At 37.8% G+C, this 21,738-nt stretch overlaps 1 protein-coding gene across 1 annotated transcript in view; it reads right to left on the reverse strand.

Annotated features, from left to right (window-relative positions):
• Positions 1-428: 428 nt before the first annotated feature.
• Positions 429-21,738, reverse strand: part of SHISA9 (shisa family member 9) — a 184,388-nt gene continuing 163,078 nt past the window's right edge. The window contains 2 exon segments of the mRNA XM_086622477.1: positions 429-799; positions 20,142-20,297. Of these exon segments, the coding sequence (XP_086478603.1) occupies positions 429-799; positions 20,142-20,297 (527 nt within the window).

Here is a 21,738-nt window from a genome sequence, read left to right on the forward strand (position 1 = left end):
TCTCTGAAATAATATATTACAGTGTATTGTTCTCTCTTTCTTCCTCTGTCTCAAGGCAGGAACATAGCGTAAATGTTTAAGCAGACGTAAAGTTTCTCTAGATTGTGCTACTTGTCATCATGGATTTTAGTTTCAAGTAAAAAATTTAGTCACAAGGGTTTGTGTTCCATTGTGAAATACAAATGGAGTTTATAATTCAACCTTCGGTGTGTATTGCTGAACGGTATTAACCCACTCTTCGGCCTACAGTTGGCTGGATACCAAGAGTGTCCAGGTGGAGGTTCCTTCCTTCCGTTTCCTTTTTTGTTATTATTATTTTATATTTTTAGATTTATTTTTTGCCTTTCAGTTGAGTGTTTGTGTTGTGTGTATATTTGCGTGTGGTTTTTAAAGGATTTCATTAAAAAAAAAAAGAAAAGAAAAGAAACTCAAACAGTTACTTCTGTCTTGCTGTTAGTTATGAAGTATGGCTGTGGGCCCAAATAATGCTGGCTCCGGGTTGTCAGTGGGTCGCTTAACGTTGGGTCTGCCATACCATGCTTCCCCTTGTTTGTGTATGCTTGCCGCCTAAGAGACGGGTCGTTGGGATCCCAGGTCTTGTAGTGAGAATTGTAACCTAGCGGGTGCGTGTGGATCTTTGCGATTTTGGATTTCTGCCCGTTCTGCCTGGTTAGGCCGCTGTCGATCGTGTACGCTCTGTCTTCATCTAGGCGCACCGGGTGGAGCGGCAGGCTTCCCTTGGCAGCCAGCTCTGCAAGGTGCCGGCGCTTGGTGTAGAAGTCGTCGTTGACTTTGTCAGCTGTTTGGATTTAAAAAGGGGAGTGGACAAAAAGATCAGTTGGACGCAAGAGAAGTGTTACACAGTTTACAGTAGGTTATGCACAGTGACATCTGTGGACCAGATACACTTACTGGTATATCAGTAGAAGAAATCCATGCCACCTCCCACCCCTTATTTTCTTTCTGTGGTATATTTTAGAATGCCATTATGCTAGGCTTCTCGTACATGCAGACAAAAACCTGTTACCCTTTAACAAAAGACTGTCCTTGCCCCATATCACTTAGGTTGTGCTGATATTTACATTATGGGAACAGATCCTGTGAATCTTCCCACTCTCATCTCACAAAACATAGGGAGTTTAGGAAGTGTTCAGAAATACACAGACTTTCTTGGAAATATTGAGGCATCTTGGGATGCCCTGTTGTATGAGAGCACATTCCTTTACATGCAAAGTGTCATGTGGGTGTTTCACCAAGCCAATTGTAAGGTCCAGTGATGTATGAGGTCACCCCATATCTGTTGAATAATGCCTTAGGACAAAATGAATGAATGGGGTCTGTTCTTCTAGATAGCCGGAAGTTCACTAATGCTTTATGGGGCTGAAAATACTTTGAGTTGCTGAAGGTTAGGTATTTACCCTGTGATTTTACAGACAATGAAAATCCTAAATTCCAGGTTCTGACATGGTTTTGTGGGGCCAGTGCCGCTAAGAAATACAGCAATAGCCCTGCCAACAAATACTGCATTGCAGTTCTCAAATTTGGATTTTGCCCTCTGTGATTCCCGGACAGGTGTCTTCCAGTGCATGCTTTTGCTCAAGTTTGATTGTTGTTCTTGCTGGCATTTATTTGACCTTGCTTAAAAGCATGAACTATGCTCAGGAAGCTAAAGGCATTCTGCAGCAGCCCAGCAACTCATTTAAACTTTGAGACTGAGTGTCAGGGGTTTAAGGAGAGCTTAACAGAATTTTATTTTTTAAGATCTTGCCTTTTATGTAAAGAGGGTTTGTTTACCCCCTTCAAAAATCTAGATTTTGATTTAAGATAGTGCCAAGTATGTAGGTAAGTAACATGGTGGTGTGTTAATCAGCAATGGTGTGCTTTGAATACATGATTGTGCCAGCCTGGATTTGACTTTCGCTGTGCCCTGGCTAGATCCACCCGTTTTCCTTGAAGCTATGCCACGTATGGCTTCTCTGCAGAAGTCTTGTACATGTAGCTGTCTGTACAGCTCAGTGCCTCTTGCTTTCATGATGAGCAAGTTTTTAATTCCCTGCACTGCTTTTGTTTATTTTCCCTCTTTTTCTTTCTCCTCAGTATTGCTAGAAGGCTTTTGTTGCACTCTGAATTTTCTCCTTCTTTCTAGTTCTGAACTGGATCTTTATGCAAGGCAGTGAAATTCCCATAAGCACCACATTAATCTTGAAGATCAGGCTTCAGTTCTGCATCCTCCTTATCCTCGTCCCTCAACAGGGAGTATTACCAAAAGCAGTTGCCATTCATCATCTCATGACGTTTTTTGTATAATGACTGTGTGACTGGACTTTGCTCTTAAAACCTCATTTTTTTATTAAACAGATGTTTCCTCTTCGATGAACTGAAATTCCTCTGCTCTTGTCTCTGCTGTAAAATTAGACTTTGTATGTTTTATCCATCTCTGTGTCTTTTTTTTTTAATAGATGAGTGAACACTTTTCTATAGCATACAGGTATCTTCTGTTTTAAACAAATCACAGAATGTAGATAACAGCTGATTCTGATTTCAGTATAGCATGTGCAGTTGCAATTGCTGATAGACCTGTAATGTGTTACAAAGAGAACTTGCTATGTTCTACTTTGATTTTGGGGTGGGTTGTTTCATTTAGAGATCTGTAATCTTAATAATCAAGAAGCTGTACTTGTTTCTCCTTGCAAGAGCTTTTTCCAGTTCTAAATGTGGCTTGTCCTTTTAATTTGTTAATATTCATTGAATGCCACGAAACAATATTGTATACAGGTTGAATAAAAACAGGAGGGAAATGCAGTCTGTATTGCTTATTTCTCATCGATCTGTTACCAATAACTGAAAAAAACAGTTGCAGAAAAGGCATTGTGAATATCCACACAAGTATTTGTAAAAATTTTTATATCAAAGGTACTGCAAGTCAGCTGGTTAGGGGAGCGAGCTTCTCTATCTTGTGATTTAGACCTTTTCTATATATGAAAAGTCACACTAGCTTATGCAATTTAAATTCAACATAGTTAATTATGTCCAGCTCCTAATAGAGGTATATTTGTCTGCCTATTTCACATTTAAATTGGTTTAATTTGCATAGAAAAATTAAAAACTAAGCTAATATCACGTAAGGATAGAGTAAAAATGGTAAGCTTGTACTTTTAATTTGATTCTAGTTAAGCTGCAGTAATTTGTCTTACGTAATCAAGGTCTTTGATGATCAACTACAAGTTAAACAGTGACTTCTGTTTAGAAAAATAACGATGATGCAGTTATATGAATAATGACCAAAAATTGCAGATATTCGCATTGCCTGATTTTTTTTTGTGCCATTTTTCTCTTTTTTTTTTATGGCTGAATGAAAAAGGCCACAACAAGCTCAAGCTACTTCCTTAGTTTCTCTTTATTTTTTCGCACTTGCACCTCTTACTGCCAGCAAAGGTCCTGGGTCTCTGAATTTTTTCAGATGTTACATATGTTACTCAAGATCTCCAAACCGCATCAAGATTGATGTCCTTAGAGAAGAGTAAATTATAGTACTGTTGCATAAAAACAACACCCTCACTGTAAAAACTAAGCAAGGAAGAAATCAGCCCCGCAAGGACTGTGCCTATGACACATCTGGGAGATTGCTTTTGCTTTTGTTTGTGCCATATTATATGTAAAATTTTCGACTCTCTATTTGTTTCTTATGGGAGATCATACAGTAAGTGAAATTATCAATTCTGTAAATGTGGTTACATTAAAGTTCCCTAAGCTAATTTAGTCCATAGTCCCCTTCTAGGGACTTCTCAACTATTGTTTGGAAACTAGGCTTGAAGAGAATAAACCAGGCTTTGATCTGTAAATCCTCATCAGCAAAGTCAAGCAGAAAGCTGGCAAACATACGAGGAATGGCTGATGGCATGTGTTTTGTGTGGCAGTGGCAGTGAGAGCGAGCTGCTGTTTGTATTTGTCCTGATCAAATAATGATTTGCGGGATTTTGCCTGAGAATTTCTTATGTATGCCTAGGAGTGAAATGCTAACAGTGAAAGCCAGCCTCTTTATCTAATATTTTAACCTCTTTAGAACAGTCTTCCTCCAGCATGCATGCACAGGCTTATACATAAACACATGTTCCAGAATTGGGTGCGGGGAAATACCACTGTAGCAAATATGTAGCAAAAAAAGCATCCATAAAACCAAATTGTTTGGTTGTTCAGTTGTTCACAAAGGCAAGTCTTGAAGCAGTTCTCATTCTTGCATACTGACTCGATTATGGGTTTTGTAATACCAGTGTGCTATGCCCCAGTGTGAGTGACCTGATGCTAGTATAGTGCAGAAGCAGTTTTTTTGACTTCTGATTTTCAAAGCAGAAATTATTCAGAAGGGTAATATTAAGTGTGGTTTTGTAACAAATATTTTATCAAGAAAACCATATTTATACTATCATGGTGCCAACTACTTTACAAATCAATGTGAATCTTGGGAAGCTGATTTTTCTTCTTAACCAGACCCTATAAATATTTTGTGGACTTTAAACATACAAAGAGACATTTTTGAGTTTTTATGTGACCTTGGGTACACGACTCAACTTCCCTCTGCCTTGGTTTCACCAGCTATAAAATGAGCTATTAACACATTTGAGGAGGTAGTTAAGTGTTATGAAGATTAATTGCTAATTTGTAGAGTATACTGAGTTTTCAGATGAAAGGTGCTATAGAAGTGCCTGTTGCATTGGCTTCTGTATATAAATCATTAAAATAGGATTTAAAGATATCACTGTCATGTTTGCAAAAGAAGTAAAGAATTAGAATTGCAGAATTGCCAAACGAACAATAGTAAAAGAAGGGCTTTAATTCTGAGTGTTATTCTTTGTGTTACCTCCCTCCACTCTTGGCAACTAATTATACAACTGCTCTCAGTTTCAATATTTTTGTAAGATTTTTACTCCTTCAAGGTAATGCACCCACAAATTTAGTTACTGTTGTAACTGTTCATCCGGAAAAAAATGTTGAAATATGATTTTTTTTTTTCCAACCTAAAGCATGTGCCTGGGAGGGGGGAGAACTTGGGCTTTTGTTCCTGCTGTGCATGAAATGAATAACTGAAAAATCTGTAGAAACAGCATAAGGATCAAAAGCAGGACTCCTCCCGCCCAGCTGAGTGCCTTAACTATTAAGTGAAAGAGATGCTTTCTCTTCCTTTGTCTTTCTAGATGAATAAATCTTGAATTTTCTTCTGCCGTGAAGTTCATCAGAATGTGAATCTGGGTGGGGACAGGTATTGGTGTCAAATGTCTCAGATTGGGACCTTTGCCTTTTTCCTTGAATTTTGATTTTGAAAGGAGGTGGCTACCAAGCTGCTTGGGATAGCAAGGTGATGGGAATGCCTAGGAAAATTTCAGTGAGTTTAGGCTCAATTAGATGAAGTGACCAGAAAAAAATGGGCTTTTGATGGGTTTTGATTCAAGTTTCCCCATTCAGCCTAAATCTGTCACTAACAGAGACAAGCTTTGTTCTCTTGCTGATTGACCCTGACCAAACTTGGAAATTTCACATATCTCTTTGTAATCCACAGTTACATAACAAAAGCATGTAAACCAGTGAGTTGCTTATAGACTAAATACCATGCATGAAAACATGTTGTCTTGAAAATCAGTGGCAAAAATCCTTGTGGCTGTAATACGGCCAGAATTTCTCAATGCACTTATTTGAGCAGATGTTACCCATGCTGAGAAGTGGCCCTAAAGCTGTATAATATTGTTCTGTTCCCTAAGTTAAGTAGTCTTCAAGGTGGCTCTTTAACCACTTCTGGCATAAAGAGTTGTGTGAACATCCATTAGCATTGTGTAATGCTTTCTTTTTCTTGTAAAATATTGCAGTTACAAGCATTTCTGTGTAGAAAGTACAGGTAAATAAGGAGGTATTCGGTAATTCTGAAGCAGTATTTTTTTTACGCTTTTCCTCTTTGACAATCCTCTTATCTTTGTGGGTCCATAAAATGGCTCTGAATTCTTGCACCACCACTTACAGCTATGGGAGGAGTGTAGAATCCTGAAAGACAATTATGTTTTACAGCTTTTGTGAAAGCAGGCACCTAGGAGTGGGAAGAAACCTCTGAAGTGAGAAAAGAGAATTCACAAAGGAGTGAGCCCTTTTCAAAGCTCCAAAGACATTAAAAAATAAAAAAGGCTTCAGTGAGAGCTTGCAATCACAGTCAGAAGATAAAAAATATGTAGGGAATCCTGTTTCTCAGTAGATGTTTCACAGAATTGTTTGTTATCTGAACGTATTTTAAGAACTACTTTGTGAAATGCGGAGCTTTATTGTAGCCACAAAGAAACTGTATTTCAAATTTAGGGCTAGAGATATAGAAAGCAAACCAATGGAAAGTGCTGGGGGACAGGATAGCAATGAAATGACTACAGTGACACACCAGATAACCGCTAAAATACACTAACTGCCTGTTTGTAGACGTTTTCTGTGTAACAGTAAAGCTATCGCTATGCAGTATTTAACAGTTTATAACAAGGCTTTCCTTCTACAGCCGTGACTTTGCTGAGATGTTGGTGTAGTTACCTGAAGCTATGGGAACCTTACATTTCTCTCTCTATGTAATGAAAGTGAAAACTCAAGGAAAGACAAAAGGGCAATGAATCCTGGCTCAAAGACAACATGAGAATTTTGCCCAGGGAAACACTGGGATGCTGCCTTTGGTGATGCTCTTGTTGATCCTGTCTGAATGTGTGATTGCTTATTCATTTGCTTCTCTAAGCTGGCGTGTAAGACTATGTTCAAAGGCTTCCAAGATACAAGCCAACTCTATGTGAGAGTTTTTGCAGAAGCTCATCAGAAAATCAAAAAGATCATTTCTACACTAGCACAAGTCTTTTCTCGGGAGAAGGGGAAAAACTAACATAGACTGAGTTCAGATTAGCTGTCCCCAGGCATGCATTGGATCCAATAAATTCACTGAAAAATGTGCTTCATCCAGTAAAACAAATAACTAATGACCTGTCTTTTGAATGAAAGAGTTCACCAGGCACCATGGAGCATAGAAGAATTTGCTTTGCATAACATAAAGTCTATTGGCAAACAGAATCCAGCTAGATGTAGCAGGTAGACACAATTCTGTCCGTCTAATGCTAGCAGTGGGTAGAATGATATGATAGATCTGTATGTGATCAAGATGAAGGAATGTAGCTACTTTATAGTTGGTCACTAGCTGTTCCCATCTCATGAGCACTGGAGTGGCTGTGTGGAGCAATTTTAAACCATACTAAATTCTTAGAAAGGGCGAAAGCCATTTGAAATCATTTTTGCATCACTCCTTCTCCGTTCTTTTGAATTCTGAGAATGCAGAATTCAACCTGTAGGCTGCAATGCATTGGTTTCTGACCTAAATATTTGCCTTTCTTCCCCCAAAAGTTCTAACACCAGTTTGCCTTTATTTAGGATATCCTGAAAAGGAAGATAATATTTTATGTCTCTGGATTCTTTTTCATGATTTTTATTCTCTATTACTGATAGAGGTAAAGAAAAGTACAGAATGCATAGAACCAGCTGTAAATTACTTTCATAATTGTGGTAGAACCTACTTTTTATGGCTCTGTGTTACTCCTCTCCTGGACCCCTTTACCACTGTATGTATTTACTTATCTCTTATAGTGATCTGGAGAGAGACCAAGCATGAAAAGATGTATCATATCAACCTTTTCTTCTGCAGGCGTTGTTTGAAAGGAGCGTGTCCACCTACAGGGACAAGACTGTGTTTTGTTTTCCTAGTGAAATAAAATTCTACTTCCATAATATGAGAAACGACGAAACATAAATATGTAGGCCCTTCTCTTCTATCGATTACTTTCATGACAGTTTCTGAAAGGCTGAAGAGGCCAGAATATTTCTGGGTTTTGAAATGCATTAGAAATGGTTTAGAATAGGAATGTAATTAGACTTGGTAAGTAGAGCCTCTAGTCTCAGCAATGTTCTCTTTATCCACTGCAGGCAGCAAAGGCTGCTGCTTGGCTGGGAACGCTGAGACAGAATCTGATTAACTCCTCAGGCACCAGATATCATGTGTGGTAACTCACGTGTAGGGTTGCAGTTCTCTGGAATAGAAGAGTAGCCAGATGTCTGTGAGCAGAAGCACCCCTCTTCTGACAAGGTGCCCAAAAAGCACAGCACTGCAAAGTCTATTTTTTCTTTTTACAAACATTTATTTATTGTGTAAGTTTAGACAGGTTTCTCTTTGGACATGAAAACCAGCTTTTCCAGTTGAGCTTTGTATACTGCATTGATTTACATAGTATTAAATTGCAATATTTATGATTCAGTTTTGCATTGTGCTGCAGTGATATCATGATTTGGTTTTGGTCAAAATACTCCAGACACGTACACATTGTACCTAATGTAGAAACTGATGACATACTGAATACTTGCGTCTAACCAGTGCAAGAAAAATGGACCTTTTCAGATTTACCAGAATCAGTAAGTTCTGTCAACCTGGAAAAAAACAGTGGCTACATTGTGTTAAATTAATGTTAAAATTGTAAATGTTTTCAGGACACTTGAAATCTGTTGCATGTGTAGACAAAGATCACACGACTTTGTATATCCTCAAGTGATTTAACATTTTAAATTCAAGCATCAAGATGTTAAATTGCTGGTTCAGTATCATGCAATGAATGATAATCTTGAGAAGGAAATAAGACTGCCAGTTCTATTCTTGAACCAATGGATGAAATTTTGAAAGTCTAAGAGAATTATGTATTCAAATCTCTGACTTTCCTTTGAAAATGCAGCCAGTGACTGTCCTGTAACTGTAAATCTGTTTTTTTCTTTTTTTTTTTTTTTCCTAAGGGCCTCTAAGCTCATGTCCTTTCATGGCATCTACAATGGCAAATAAATATGAAAAGTTCTATTGTGAAACATTTATTTCATTTTATCACATTTAGGCATGTTTATCAGTTTGAGTTTTACTGGAAACCTTATATATGGTAAGAAAACTTGCCTTTTGAAATAGAAACTATCTAAGTCATACTGTCATGCTTAACTTCTGAATAAAGCATGACTGCAGGATAAACTGATTATGGGAAATGAGGGTTTGACTTGCTTTCTAAAATGCTGTCCGAAGCCAAAGAGGTTAACGTTTAGGAGATTTGCTTAAAAGGCTTCTTCCACTTCTTCCTTCAATAATCTTGCTTGCTTTTTCACTGGGTTGTTTTTAATGCTTCTCAAGCAAACCAGTGAGGACAAATCTGATTGTGTCAAAAGTTTGCAGCAATGTTTTCATACATCAACAATAATATGAAATTGTTTGTAACCTTTTTGGTCACTGAGGATCTTCAGTTTGTTTAAGGGCAGGCTTCCTGACTGTTCCAGGAGCGCTGCTTCCTTGTACGTTCGCGGAACGAGGGTGCAGTCATGTGCAATAACAGGCCCACTACTGCAGGCGGAGTAATCCGGGCAGTCCGCACACAGCAGTGCGTCTTGCTCCTGGGAGTGGGCCGCAAACCAGGTGGACTGTCCTGGCAGGCTGCACGCGAAGTAGTATGTGGGTCACGTCGGAAAAATTTCAGAGTCTTCTACGATATGATTCAGCATCTAAAAATGTGTGTTTGTTTTATCCTTAAGGTGTCAATTCATCTTATTTAACATTGACTGAAAAAGCTGTTATTTTCCTGACCACATTTATTTGTAATAACTGTTCTTAGCATGAACCTAATTTCGTTTTTTTCACACGTTGCTGTTGGCATTCTTCTGTGTGCTGAATTTCATTTTCAGTTTTAATACTTTTTGTTAGATGTTTTTGCTTCATTTAGTATACTGCTGGTTATAAATCTTAAATGTGTCTGAATCAGCTACAAATAGTTTTAGTTGTGATGATGTACAAAGCTGCATGAGAACATAGAAGACCCTGTTCAGGTCTCTGAATACATAATTAAGACATGATTTTAGTGCAGAAATAAGCCTGTGTTTTGCATTTTTCTGTCTTTCAGATGGTGTCATACTAGATTTACACTATTATTCTGAATACGGAGTGAGGCCTAAAGGCTTTTTGAATTGCACTAGTTAAATGAAAAAAAGTCCTAGTGATGTAATAACTATTTTTTGCAAGAGTTATTTTTATTTGATCTGTTTCTTAACTGCTATAATTTTAAAGAATTTTTAGCAATCATTCTGGATTGAAGTTTATTTTTACAAAATTAGCTGTGGCATAAATTGTCTCTATTAGTTATCTTTTTCTATTCTTTTTTGCTAGAAGGAATCCTTTTTAAGAGAGAGTTGTTAAGCAAGAGAAAAAAAATAGGAAGTAATTCCATAGCTGTAGCTGCACACATTCACTCCTGGTTTTTTTTTCCTTTTCTTTTCCTTTCTTCCTGTCTCCTTCCTATTAGACTGTGTGGCATTTGTATTATTAAAATCTTGTGCATAATTGTCAGAGGTTTCCAAACCAGAGATACGCGTCAAACTGGAAAGAAATAGTGTTTCCTGGCAATTGCCAAACTTGCACTGTCAGAAGAAAATCAGTTTCACCAGGGTTTCGTACAGATGGGGCAAACCCAAAGGCAAAGCAGAACTAATGCCTGCTCTGAACAGAACCTTCTGGGTAGTCTTCACATAAAGCAAAAGCGTTTGTGACTGACAGGGAAGAATCAGTAATGAAGCTGACTTCAATGAATATTTAATAGTGTGCGCACACACACAAGACTTCTGCCATATCAGAGCGTTCAGCTCCCACATCTACCTTTTTTCCCAGGAATTGCAATCATAACCATCACTTGTGAAAACGAGAATCGACCGCGCTGAGCTACAGATCTTCCTCCCCTGCTGTGGCAGGTCCCTTGCAAGGGAAGGTGAACTTTTCACAGGAGCATCTTCCATAGCCTAGAAAGCTTTGCAAACTTTCTCACTATAAAAGTTACCTGTTGTACTTAATATTGTCATTGGGATGGGACAGACTGATAATTTAGTGATTTTTTTGATGCTGTACAATTACAGCTGCTACATATCAGTTTGTTTCTTCTTTTTTTTTTTTCTTTCCAGCTTCTGTTTTACTCTTATCCTTCTTCAAATAAGCTGTCAGAGGAAGGACTTTTGGAAAAATTAACTGTGTGCATTACAAACCATGTTATTGCTCTTCTTCCCTCCATACCTCAAGCCCTTTGTTATTATAGTATGAATGTGTAGGCGTAAAGCAATGATCTCTGTGGCTTTTATCTGTGTAATTTCACTCTTAAACACATTTACTGTCTTTAGAACATCCTTTGCAGAACTAAAATAGCAGACAGATAACTGCTGCTATTTATATTATATTGTTAATAAGGGATTCATTCCTATCAGTTGTCTTAACTAATCTTCACTGGTATTCATGGGTAATGCTGAAGAACATCACACTACTGCTGTTGACATATATCCATGTACAAAGCTGAAGAGTATTAAGGCTTTTGAGTTTTTGAATTTGGTTAGAACCAAAAAATAGTACTATTTGTTTACTTAAGTAAATGTGAATTGCAACAAAGTAATCTTCATAACTGCTTAAAATTACCAACCCAAACCTGAATGTTCACATGAGAAACATTGTAAGTGCAACAGAATTTAATGAAATAGTTTCATGCTCTGTTGTCTACATGGAGGCAGATTCTGATGTACTTGAGGAAATAATACTTTTGTACAAACATAACCCCAACACAAATCAGTAGAACTATGGGAAATGAAGTATGAACATAGGAATTGATGTCTGTTTCTCAGTAAGTTTGTTTCCCAAACCCAAAATTCTTAGATTTATTCCTGAATTAAGCATGTTGATTATAGTGGAATTTCAGAATGGTACTCTCTGGCATCATTGCATTATTCTTTGCTCAGTTCTCATGAAAGTTTAAATCAAACCTCTCCCTTAAAAAGCTACTTTTCATTTTTACCTTTTGAGTTTTGAAAAGAAGAAATCTTGGATCAATCATTATAACCTGATTTATATTTGAATATTGTCATCGTGAAAGACTACTCAATAAATAAAAGTGATCCCCAAAAGCCTTTGGTTAGAAAACTTTTATTTTAATTCAAGAAAATTCTTTTCAAGACTTTTTCTCCAGAATTCATTCAAAGTCGACACTTTGAAATCATTTAGAACTTCACTTCCACGTGCTGAGTTTAGAACACTTTCTAAGCACTGCAGGTTTTTAAAAATGGTGTTTAACTCAAGACAGATTCTCAAAATCGCTGATAATTTTTTGAAAAACATCAATTGGGAGATTTAGGTCACCAGTAAAGTTATAAGCTTTATCGTTTGGCACCTCTGAGAACCACTTGTAGGATATCACATGTTGAGCACCTGTATGACACTCTTATGCAAAAATATTGCTGTAAATGACCTGCACAGCTAATAGTCCAGGAGGAAATAATGATTTGAGTATGTCCAGAACAACCAGTGCAATTGATGTGTAGGCTCCATGGTTGGAACTGTAAAAGTCACACTTCAGATTAAATCTAGTCTTTAGCTGAGATCCCATAGTGTTGCTATTTATCTGCAAGTATTCACAGGTGTTTTCATATCTTTATCATTAACCTCTACTCTTAAATAATGAAGAAAAAATTGGCATTGCAGAATGAGAAGTATGTTTCTATGTAGATACATGCTTATAGTGCAAAATAAAACAGTTATGGAGAAGGACATTCAAGGGGTTGCAAGCAAAAATGCTTAACGTTGTTAGACTTTGTCTTCGTGTGAGCTAAGCTTTGGTTTTTATTGGTTCACTTTTATTAGTTCGCTTTTATTTAGTGGTATTGCCTAAGTATAAAGTTCCACTTACTCATATCTTCGCATCACTTAATATGTAAAAAAATCTCATGCATAATTCATTAATGTTCCATAGACACAGGTTTGAATAACCCACGCTTGATTTAGATTCACTAGTTTACTTCCTGTGGCCATCACTGATCTCAGTAGATGGAAATAAAGCTGTTTGCTGTAAGCTTGTTACATTTGAAAAAGCAACAAGCAAAAGACAGTAAAAAAACCTGAAAGACTAACATTCTCTAGTGGCCAACTGGACTGAGCTACTGTTATTTTGGATCTGGCCAATGTGTGTTATAAAAAGGAAAAAAGTACTTTTTGTTTCATTTTGATTCATTATCACATAATAAGGATTTTATAAGTCAACTAGTTTCCAGAGAACCAACCTAATTTTTAGTGGAAGTGTTTGAGTTCTCTGTGATGTATAACTGATGGAATGTGAAGTTGCCTTTATAATCTGAACTTTTATGACCTTATTGGTGACAGTTTCATTTTCATTGTTTTAAAATATGTGCTGGTAGCAAGAAAACCAACTATTTCTCCTTTGTAGGGAATCCACTGTAGGGAAAATGAGTGAAAAGAATGTCAATTTCAAGAACATGAATTAAAGATGGACAGATTTAAATATGCTATATCGGCATGAAAAATAAGTTGAGAATTTAATAGATCCTTATAAATATTCTTCATCCACTATAAAACCAGGTAGTGAACCAAATTCAGACAAAAATTCACTAGGTGTGAATCCAACCCAGAAAACTATAAATCCTGAGATAAACCTAAACGAAATGGACCTGAAGGTTCAATTTCCTTTCTTTCACAAGTTCAGTGTGTTGCGAAAGTCTTAAAAATGAGACAACATAGACGGAAATGTTTAAGAACATCTTACGTTGGTGTTAAAACTGCATCTTGTAAAAGAAGGACTATTTGTGGTTTCCTCCCAGCAGCCTAGATGTCGCTTCAGCTAAGACTGATGTATCCCCGAAGAGTTACCTTTTCACAACTCCGTTTATTTGGTAAAGGATGGCATGGGCCGTGGCTGCTTGGATGTCTCATTACTTACAGCAGAATTCCTCAGCCTCAGAAAAAAAATATCACACTGTAGATTTCATAGTAAAATGTTGTTTCTTTAAAAGGCTGTCAAAGAATGCCAGCAATGCGGCTGATCTTGCTCAAGATACTGAGACTTTGCACAAGCAATGTATTTTAATTAAAATATGGCTACCTCACTGGAAGAAGAAATGAGTGTGATGGATGACAAAATAGGAAAATGTTTCGATCAAGACTCCCCAAGCATTTTTTATTTACCTATGGCAAAATGCCTCCAGGTTTCAGAAGCCAATTTGGTAAATAACAGAAAAAGCAATTAAATTATTTAGTGGAAGCAAGAAAAGGTCTTTAAAGTCTGCACACACTGTGCAGGATGTGAAGTGTGGGGGTCTCGGCAGAAGATATAGGTGGAACAAGTGACACAGGCACTTCATCTAGTTGGGAAATATGAAGGTTGAGGGAGTAGTGGTAGCAGAGGTGTTGGTAGTGAGGCTTGCTACTGAGTGCTGCTTGGCTTTTCTCCTGTGCCTGAAGAAGCAGCAAGGGTTAAAGCATGAAAGACTTCCTTAACTAATGAACACTCGAAGCTTCAAATTCTCCAGCCACACTGGACTAAGGAAATAATAATAAAAAGATTCCAAGCTTTTGTGACATACTTCCTTGAGATAGATCCATAGTTCCAGTGTTGTATCAGGCAGGTTACCTCATCTAGCATTGTCCATGACACTGAACATACCTCTAGATATATGAAATCATTAACTGAATCATCCTCTGGATATGACAGATGATGCCTTAATCTGCACTTCCCTGTCTGTTTTTGTGGTGTTAAATCCAAGGAGGTACTCCCATGTCCCAGATATTTTTAATCCATTTTTATGCAACTGTTTATGGAAGTAGTAGCTGAAAAGTTCTTTACTCTTTGAAATGGAAGTACAATTCCTTTTCAAGCCTTCCAAAGAAACATGAATATTTACCTGTCAGTGTGGTTAGTAACGTAACACAAACATATTGTGTCCAATAATTCTATAGTTCTTCTTTTTCTAAAAGTTGACGGTATCAACCACTGCGAATGCATGAGAAGGCCTTTTTCCCTGTTGTGTTGCCGTTTTTCCACTTACAGTATTTCTTTCCAGCCCAGAGCACAATGAACTATAGGGAACAATACAGAATCTCAACTTCTGGTGAGACTAGGTATCAGATCCTTAGGGGGCAGTTGTGAAGTCATCTCTATTTGTGTAAGACAGATATTGTATCAGCATAGAGTTACAATCATTTTGATGGAAATTGAAGATCTGAAGCTCAAGAGTGGGTACCAGCAAATTTCACATCAGAGAGAAAGATGGTTCAAAGATAACACCTTAGAGTTAACCTTATAGTGATCTTCCCCTTTGGATCCTTTTGTGTGTGTAGATGTAAAGGACAAACAAACCCAACAGTTTTCTCACGTGCTTCAGATTTTTGAGGCAGATGTTGCCTTGTGCATTGACACGCTTGCAGCCACAATATTTTCTACATAGTAATAGTGACCTAAACAAGAAATATTTATTCTTTGAGCATCATATTTTAGAATCTCACTTTGGAGTTTTGCAGCTGCAAGCAGAGCTGTAGCACAGACTAACGTCCTTTGGGATCAAAGAACAGTGAAGCTTCAAGAAATGCTAGGAGCTGTAGACTCAGAGATGTGATGGTGAATCTGCTGCCAATTATATCCTCCTTCTAGCTTCACTATATCGAATCAGTTAGATCTGATTTCTTCCCACAGGACACTACAAATCCCAGCATCACTGAAGGCTTTCTGGGTCTGAATTGCAGAGAGGAATTCTGTCCATTGTGGGTTTTTTTTGGCAAAAATTTAAACTGTCTGAGTTATCTCTTCTTAAGTCATGCCCAGTCAGTTTCTCAAAGGTTTGTGTGGGGTGGGGGGGTGAGCAAGGGGAAGAAGCAAGTTTATGAAAGAAATATAAAATCATATTAAACTATAGACATAGTTGTAAACTCAGTTTTTACATGTATGTCTGTGCACCTCTCCAGCAGCTGAGTGATCTTTCTCCTGGTCCTGCAGTGCTTTAGAAAGTTGGGTTTGGGGTATTTTTAATTTTTGCAAGAAGCTCTAAAGAAAGTTAGTCACTTTACACTCCCTGAAACTCAGGAAAGAAAATTAACTGTTACTGAGGCAGGCTCACGGAACAATGTGTCTGAATAAATATAACTAATACCTCAGGATAGTGAGGCTAATTTCAGCTCTAGGAAACTCTCATTAAACAACAGGATCGACTCCAATTCTTACAGCTTAGCAGAGTGGAATCTGAAGCTGGATTGTTCATGCTTTCCGAATGAGTGTCCAAATGATGTGTATAAAAATTTGTGATGAGCTGCCTTTGTATGTCCCGGGACTTGAATTTCATGAAGGTGTTCAAATACAAGATCTCCATTCACTTGTAGATTTAGGCATGTCAGAATAGCTTAAGTGAGCAATAACCATTTAAGCATGGAGTGAAAACATGGTTGATGAACTGAAATAAGAATAATTTATGCAGAAAAAGCTCTTTCTGCACTTTTCACATAAATAATCAAATACTGCCAAAGCACTGAAGGAAACCAGGATCGTGTAGTCTCAGGCGGCAAAAAAACTGAAATATCTAAACAGTGGGTGTTTTATTGCCACAGTCCGCTCAGTGACCACTTTTGATGGGACTGGTCTTAGAGCTTATCAACCCTTTTCCCTTAGATATAGGCTCTGGCATTCTTTGGTGGGACAAATTGGGCCCCACTGAAAAAAGATTCTCTGGCTTAGAAATGTACAAAAAATGGATGAACAGAGTGCGCCTATCAGTAAGTCAGATAGGCTGGAGATGCTAGGAGATGGATTGCTTCTCTCTTCTTTCAGGAAGTATGTGTTGCTCTGTCTTGTTTCCAAGGAGTCTTCTACCTTCTGCTGATTATTACCTGATTGTGTATGTGTTAAGGTAGAAGGAGAGTAAAATTCTGGTGCAGTGAGGAAAATAGTAAGTAAATCTCAACTCGCTATTACCTTGTACTCCAAGCACTCATCTGAGAATATAAATTGGCACAGAATGTCCTTGCATTATTCAGAGATGTAAATGCCAGCAGACAGTAAGAGGAAAAGGTGAATTTGGTCAGTAGCCGCTGGTCAGTACTTAAGGAATTCTGCAGGCTGCAACAAATAAAGGAATTCCTAACAAGAAATGAGGAAAATATCCATTTCCATTGAGCATGTAGAGGTTTGCCTGTGCAATTTGAACTGGTTCACACAAAAATATTTTGCTTTTTAAATAAAATACATCCACACTGGCTTTTTCAACTCTCTTCTCCCCTGTTTTGCTGAACTCTGCAACGCACATGTGGCATTGCATACATGTACCAACAGTCCAAATTGCACTCTGCTAAGCTATATGATTTGGAGACTAGGGTGTAGCTTTAAAATAGCTTCCTAGAGATCAGCTTGGCTTCGCTATCAATATACTGGTCATTCTCATTCAGTAACATAATGCAAATTAGTAGTAATGGCACTATTGTCTCTTGTTTTCACAAGTGCTTGAGTCTTAGCTACTGAATTGAATGCCGGTCCAGAACAGAGATTACTGTGTCTTGCTACTTTTTTGTGAACTGAATTTTCACAGCAGCCAGTCACTGAGGGATGAGTAGCTCACTTCTAAAATTAGATAGACAAATTTTTAGGACATCTGTAGTTCAGATAGCAGCTGTGTGGAAATTAAATTAATACTGCCTTTGGTAAAGCATCACTTTTTCAGTTATCTAAACATCTTGCCACTTATGGTCACATTATGATAAGTGATATTAATGTACTATAGCTACAGTTGCTACAAAGCAACAGGAATGCTTCTTCCTCCACACCCCCCATTAAAAAAGAGAATTAAGCACAGTGGACTACACCTGAACAACGGGATCAGGCAGAGTAAGAGGCATTTAAATGAATATAGTTTGCCTCAAACACATGGAGAAATATAGAACACATCCCTTATTAAATGTCTGTTGTGGCAAATGAATCCACTCTCAAGCCACTATCACTGAATGCAAAGGTAAATGGACTACACGCACTCATTAACCTGCTATGGGGATCAGTAAATGTGACTCTGAATGTTAGCACATGAAAAATGCTATTGCCCTGCGACGTGAATACCAGGTCAGGATGAACTCAGTCTATGTCTATTTGTTCAAAATATGTTGTCAGGTTAAATTTATATTGGTGAGCCTGATGTAGGCCAGTTGCTATTTCCTCTCAGAGCTCTCATAAAGCCAATATGAACTCTGCCATGTATGATCTGGTTAACTTGATGTCAGCATGGTCATGAACCCAGGCCCGGCTGGCATCATGGAAAAACGTCTTTGTAATCTTGGGATGTACTCAAGAGGTACCTCTTGGGAAGAATCATGGCCTTGAGAGTTTGAAAGCGGTTAAAAGCTGAGTATATTTAACTCTTGCTCCATACGTCCAGACAGAAGGCGTGAATGTGTAACCGTTTCAAAATCTCTATGGTTTTCTGCTGAAAAGTTTGGATAACAATGAAGCACTTTTGTACTTTCCTGGCAAAAATTCACCTGAATCTAAAACTTGGCTAATGCAATCTGAGACCAGTAGATCTACAGGAGGAAAAATAGAGAGAGGATAGGAAGGAAAGGGGAAAATCAAGGGAAGATGGTGCAATACTCCTGGAAGAAAGTGTCCCTGAAAGTTATGTTTAATTTAGTTTAAGATTCTGAGAAGCATTATACAACTTTTGGAGCTGAAGTGCACAATCTTTCAAGGTTGGTTTAACTGTATGGTTATAATCTAGCTGCTTTAAAAGCTTGTACTCAGACACCCAAGAAATATCGAAGTTCTGTTTTAATGATTTTTAAAAACAAGTACATTCAGCGACTCTTGGGCAGATGAGAGAAGTTTGAGTGTTTCATCTCTCATTTTATTATGCTTAAGTATCTTTTAGCTTTGGTAATTGGCTTGACCTAAATGGACATCTAAAAAAGAAGCCTGATATCAGTGCATAAATCTGTAAAAATCACATCATTACACAGTATCACCTTTTGAAGGAGGAATTGTAAAGCTACCCTGTCTGTATTCAAAATTCAGCAGAAAGCTATTAACCATTGTCTTTTATCAACAGATTTAAAAATGCCACTTGTAAGAAACAAAACCAGCAAGCTAAAGCAAAGCTAAACTATTTGGGATGGGCCTTACGTGTACATTTTATTAGAGGTCTGCTATCCTGAAGTTCAGATGTCAGTTTGTGATGAAAAATTTTTCTAGTAAGAGGAGTACTAGATTCTTAGTCAGAATGTTCTCAGCTGTTCTGCTGTATTTCTGAGCTAAATAGCTCTGTCTGGAAATAGGCAGTGTGATATTGCTCTGAATTCGTGGGGAAATGATGTTAACATCCATATCTGTAAATTGAGCAGGGGTTAGTGAGAAGCTGTTTATGAATAGACCCCCTCCTCCCAGTTCTGAATTTATTATTATCTAGAAGGGGTGTGAAAGGTAAGGTGATAAAGGTTCTCTGTCTTCACATGGTGTGCAGCAGGTTTTTACAGCCTCTGAAAAATATTATCAACTTATGCTTCCAATATGAAAATGATGTTGAAATCTTTACCCACTGTTGTCCTTTTCCCTCCCCACAACTGTTTCTTTGAGGATGTTCCCCCATTTGCTTATAATAGTAGTGTACTATATTAATCAGTCACAGAAAATAGCTGCTACCAGGATTGTTTTTAGGAGCTTTGTGATGCACTAATTGTTTGAAACCATAAAGCCTCAGAACATTCCTCCAGTGACCTATCAATGCACATCCTGCAGAAAATGTGAAAGCTCTTACTTTGGAAGTGTACCTTCTGTTTTTGGAAGTATTTAGAAGATGTGTAAATTATATGCTTTAAATTTGCAACATATCCGTTGATTTTTTTCTCTCATTTGTGCAGATAGCTATGGAAAATACATCCTGAAAGGCCTAGGTTAGGTAGACATATTCAGGGCATAAAGAACTAGGGCTGAATGCTGTGCATATGACATAGGTGAAGCTTGCTGAAAAACGGTGTACTTGCTGAAAAATGGTGTGGTTTTGTATGCATATGATCACCAATACTTACACATAATTTTCTTATCACTAAATGCAGTTCCTCTGTTAATTTTTAATACATTTCCAACTAACATGACATTTATATGAAATTCCGTCATGAAATAGTCCAGATGAGCAAGACTTTGTTTTTAACTTTGAAGCAGAATGTCAGCTGACGACAGCAAATGCAACATATTGATCTAAAGGAGAAGTCACACATCGTGTTGCTTACTTACCGACTGCCTTTAGAGAGGCGTACTTGTTAAGCTCTTTGCCTGGGGGCTGTTGCTCATATGGGTTTGTGATCTGTCCCAGGCTGGGATATGAATGTTGATGTGCCATCTGAGGAAGGAGGGGAGATGTTGGCATGACATTATTCATCTGTGGTGGATCTGTATTAAAGAAAATCGACAAGCATTAAGAAAAAAATAAGTCAGTCTTAAGGTTTTAACATCATCATCCAGTATGGATTAGACAGGATATGTCATGAGATTTAATGCAACAAAACACTATTTACTATGAAGTGGGAGTTTGAGTACAGCAAACTTGTACTTCAGACAGTTAAAGGCATGATTAAAGGCTGATGAATGATTGTAGCAATGCATGCTAACTTTTGTATAAAAAGATCTTTGAACTAAAAAGTAGGTTTTCAAAACAATTGAACACCGACACAAAGACTGAATTTTCTGCAGCATTAGTATACAAACCAAAAGTTGAGTTTTATTACAAGGAAACTTGAATACAGGGCAGTAGTATCACTCTGCCTGCGCAGTTAAATAGCCAGGCTAATTTAAATTGGCTCAGGCAGGCTGCTGCATATATGCAGTTACACTGTTTTTAATTGCAGAACCAGCTTGGTTTATTCACACAGCACTGGGCAAATTGCTGTCTTCTGCAGACATGCCTCACAGTGCAGAATGTGCAGTTTTGGCTCATGACTATCATTAGGTCATTTCTTCAAAGCTCACACTTTGTGCTTATGTTTTCTCCTTTACACTGGCAGTTGGTACCACAATGTCATAACAAGATAACTTTTTCTGTAGTAGGCATAACTAAAAGCAGGAGCTAATTGCTGCTTATGTACAATTTTATACCAGCACTCACCCTATATCCATTCTGTAGTTGATTTGTTCCTTTATAGTAGAGAATGCAACTTGGATACTTTTCTTTCTCAGATATACCATAATTTATTAGTTGTTTTTGATGTTTGATTCCAGCCTATAAAATATTTGGTCAGAATTGTATGCTGCATTCAATTTGCAACAGATTTCAACATGGTCAGCATATTTTTTTTTCACAGTCTTTTTCCAGGCTGTGTATTTTGAGATATTTAGAGCTGATCTTCAATCTTAGAACCGTATCGTGCCTTCTGAAATCGCAGAGTGCATTCTTCTCCTGCCATGAAACCATGGTGCTGAATTGGTGACAATTCAGTAACACCCACAGCATCAAGCACAGGCTTATGATCGTGTAGAAAGAAAGCTGGACAGTTAGGGGAAAGAAGGCTTATTGTGATGGAGTGAGTGGACCACCCCCCAAGTGCCCACAGGATCTGGCAAGAGCCAAATATCCCTGCAGTTTGCCAGGATTTTAAGGGAATTGAGCCACTTGGCTCTCCACCGCTCATTAATGAAGCTGAGTGGATGAGCAGGGGCTCTGAAGCCAGTTAACAGATTTACTGCTGGGAGAGAAAAGGAAAGCTAAGGTGTTTTTTAAGTTTCTTCTTGTTCACCATTGCTGCTGCCTGGTGCAGTCTCTGCTGTTTAGACTGAGGCTGCCCCTGCCTCTGCACAGCGATGTAATCACATCCTCCTACCACGTACACGTAGAAAC

This window comes from Tauraco erythrolophus, chromosome 17, assembly GCF_009769465.1.
Source record: "Tauraco erythrolophus isolate bTauEry1 chromosome 17, bTauEry1.pri, whole genome shotgun sequence".
In the NCBI taxonomy this organism is placed as follows: Eukaryota; Metazoa; Chordata; class Aves; order Musophagiformes; family Musophagidae; genus Tauraco; species Tauraco erythrolophus.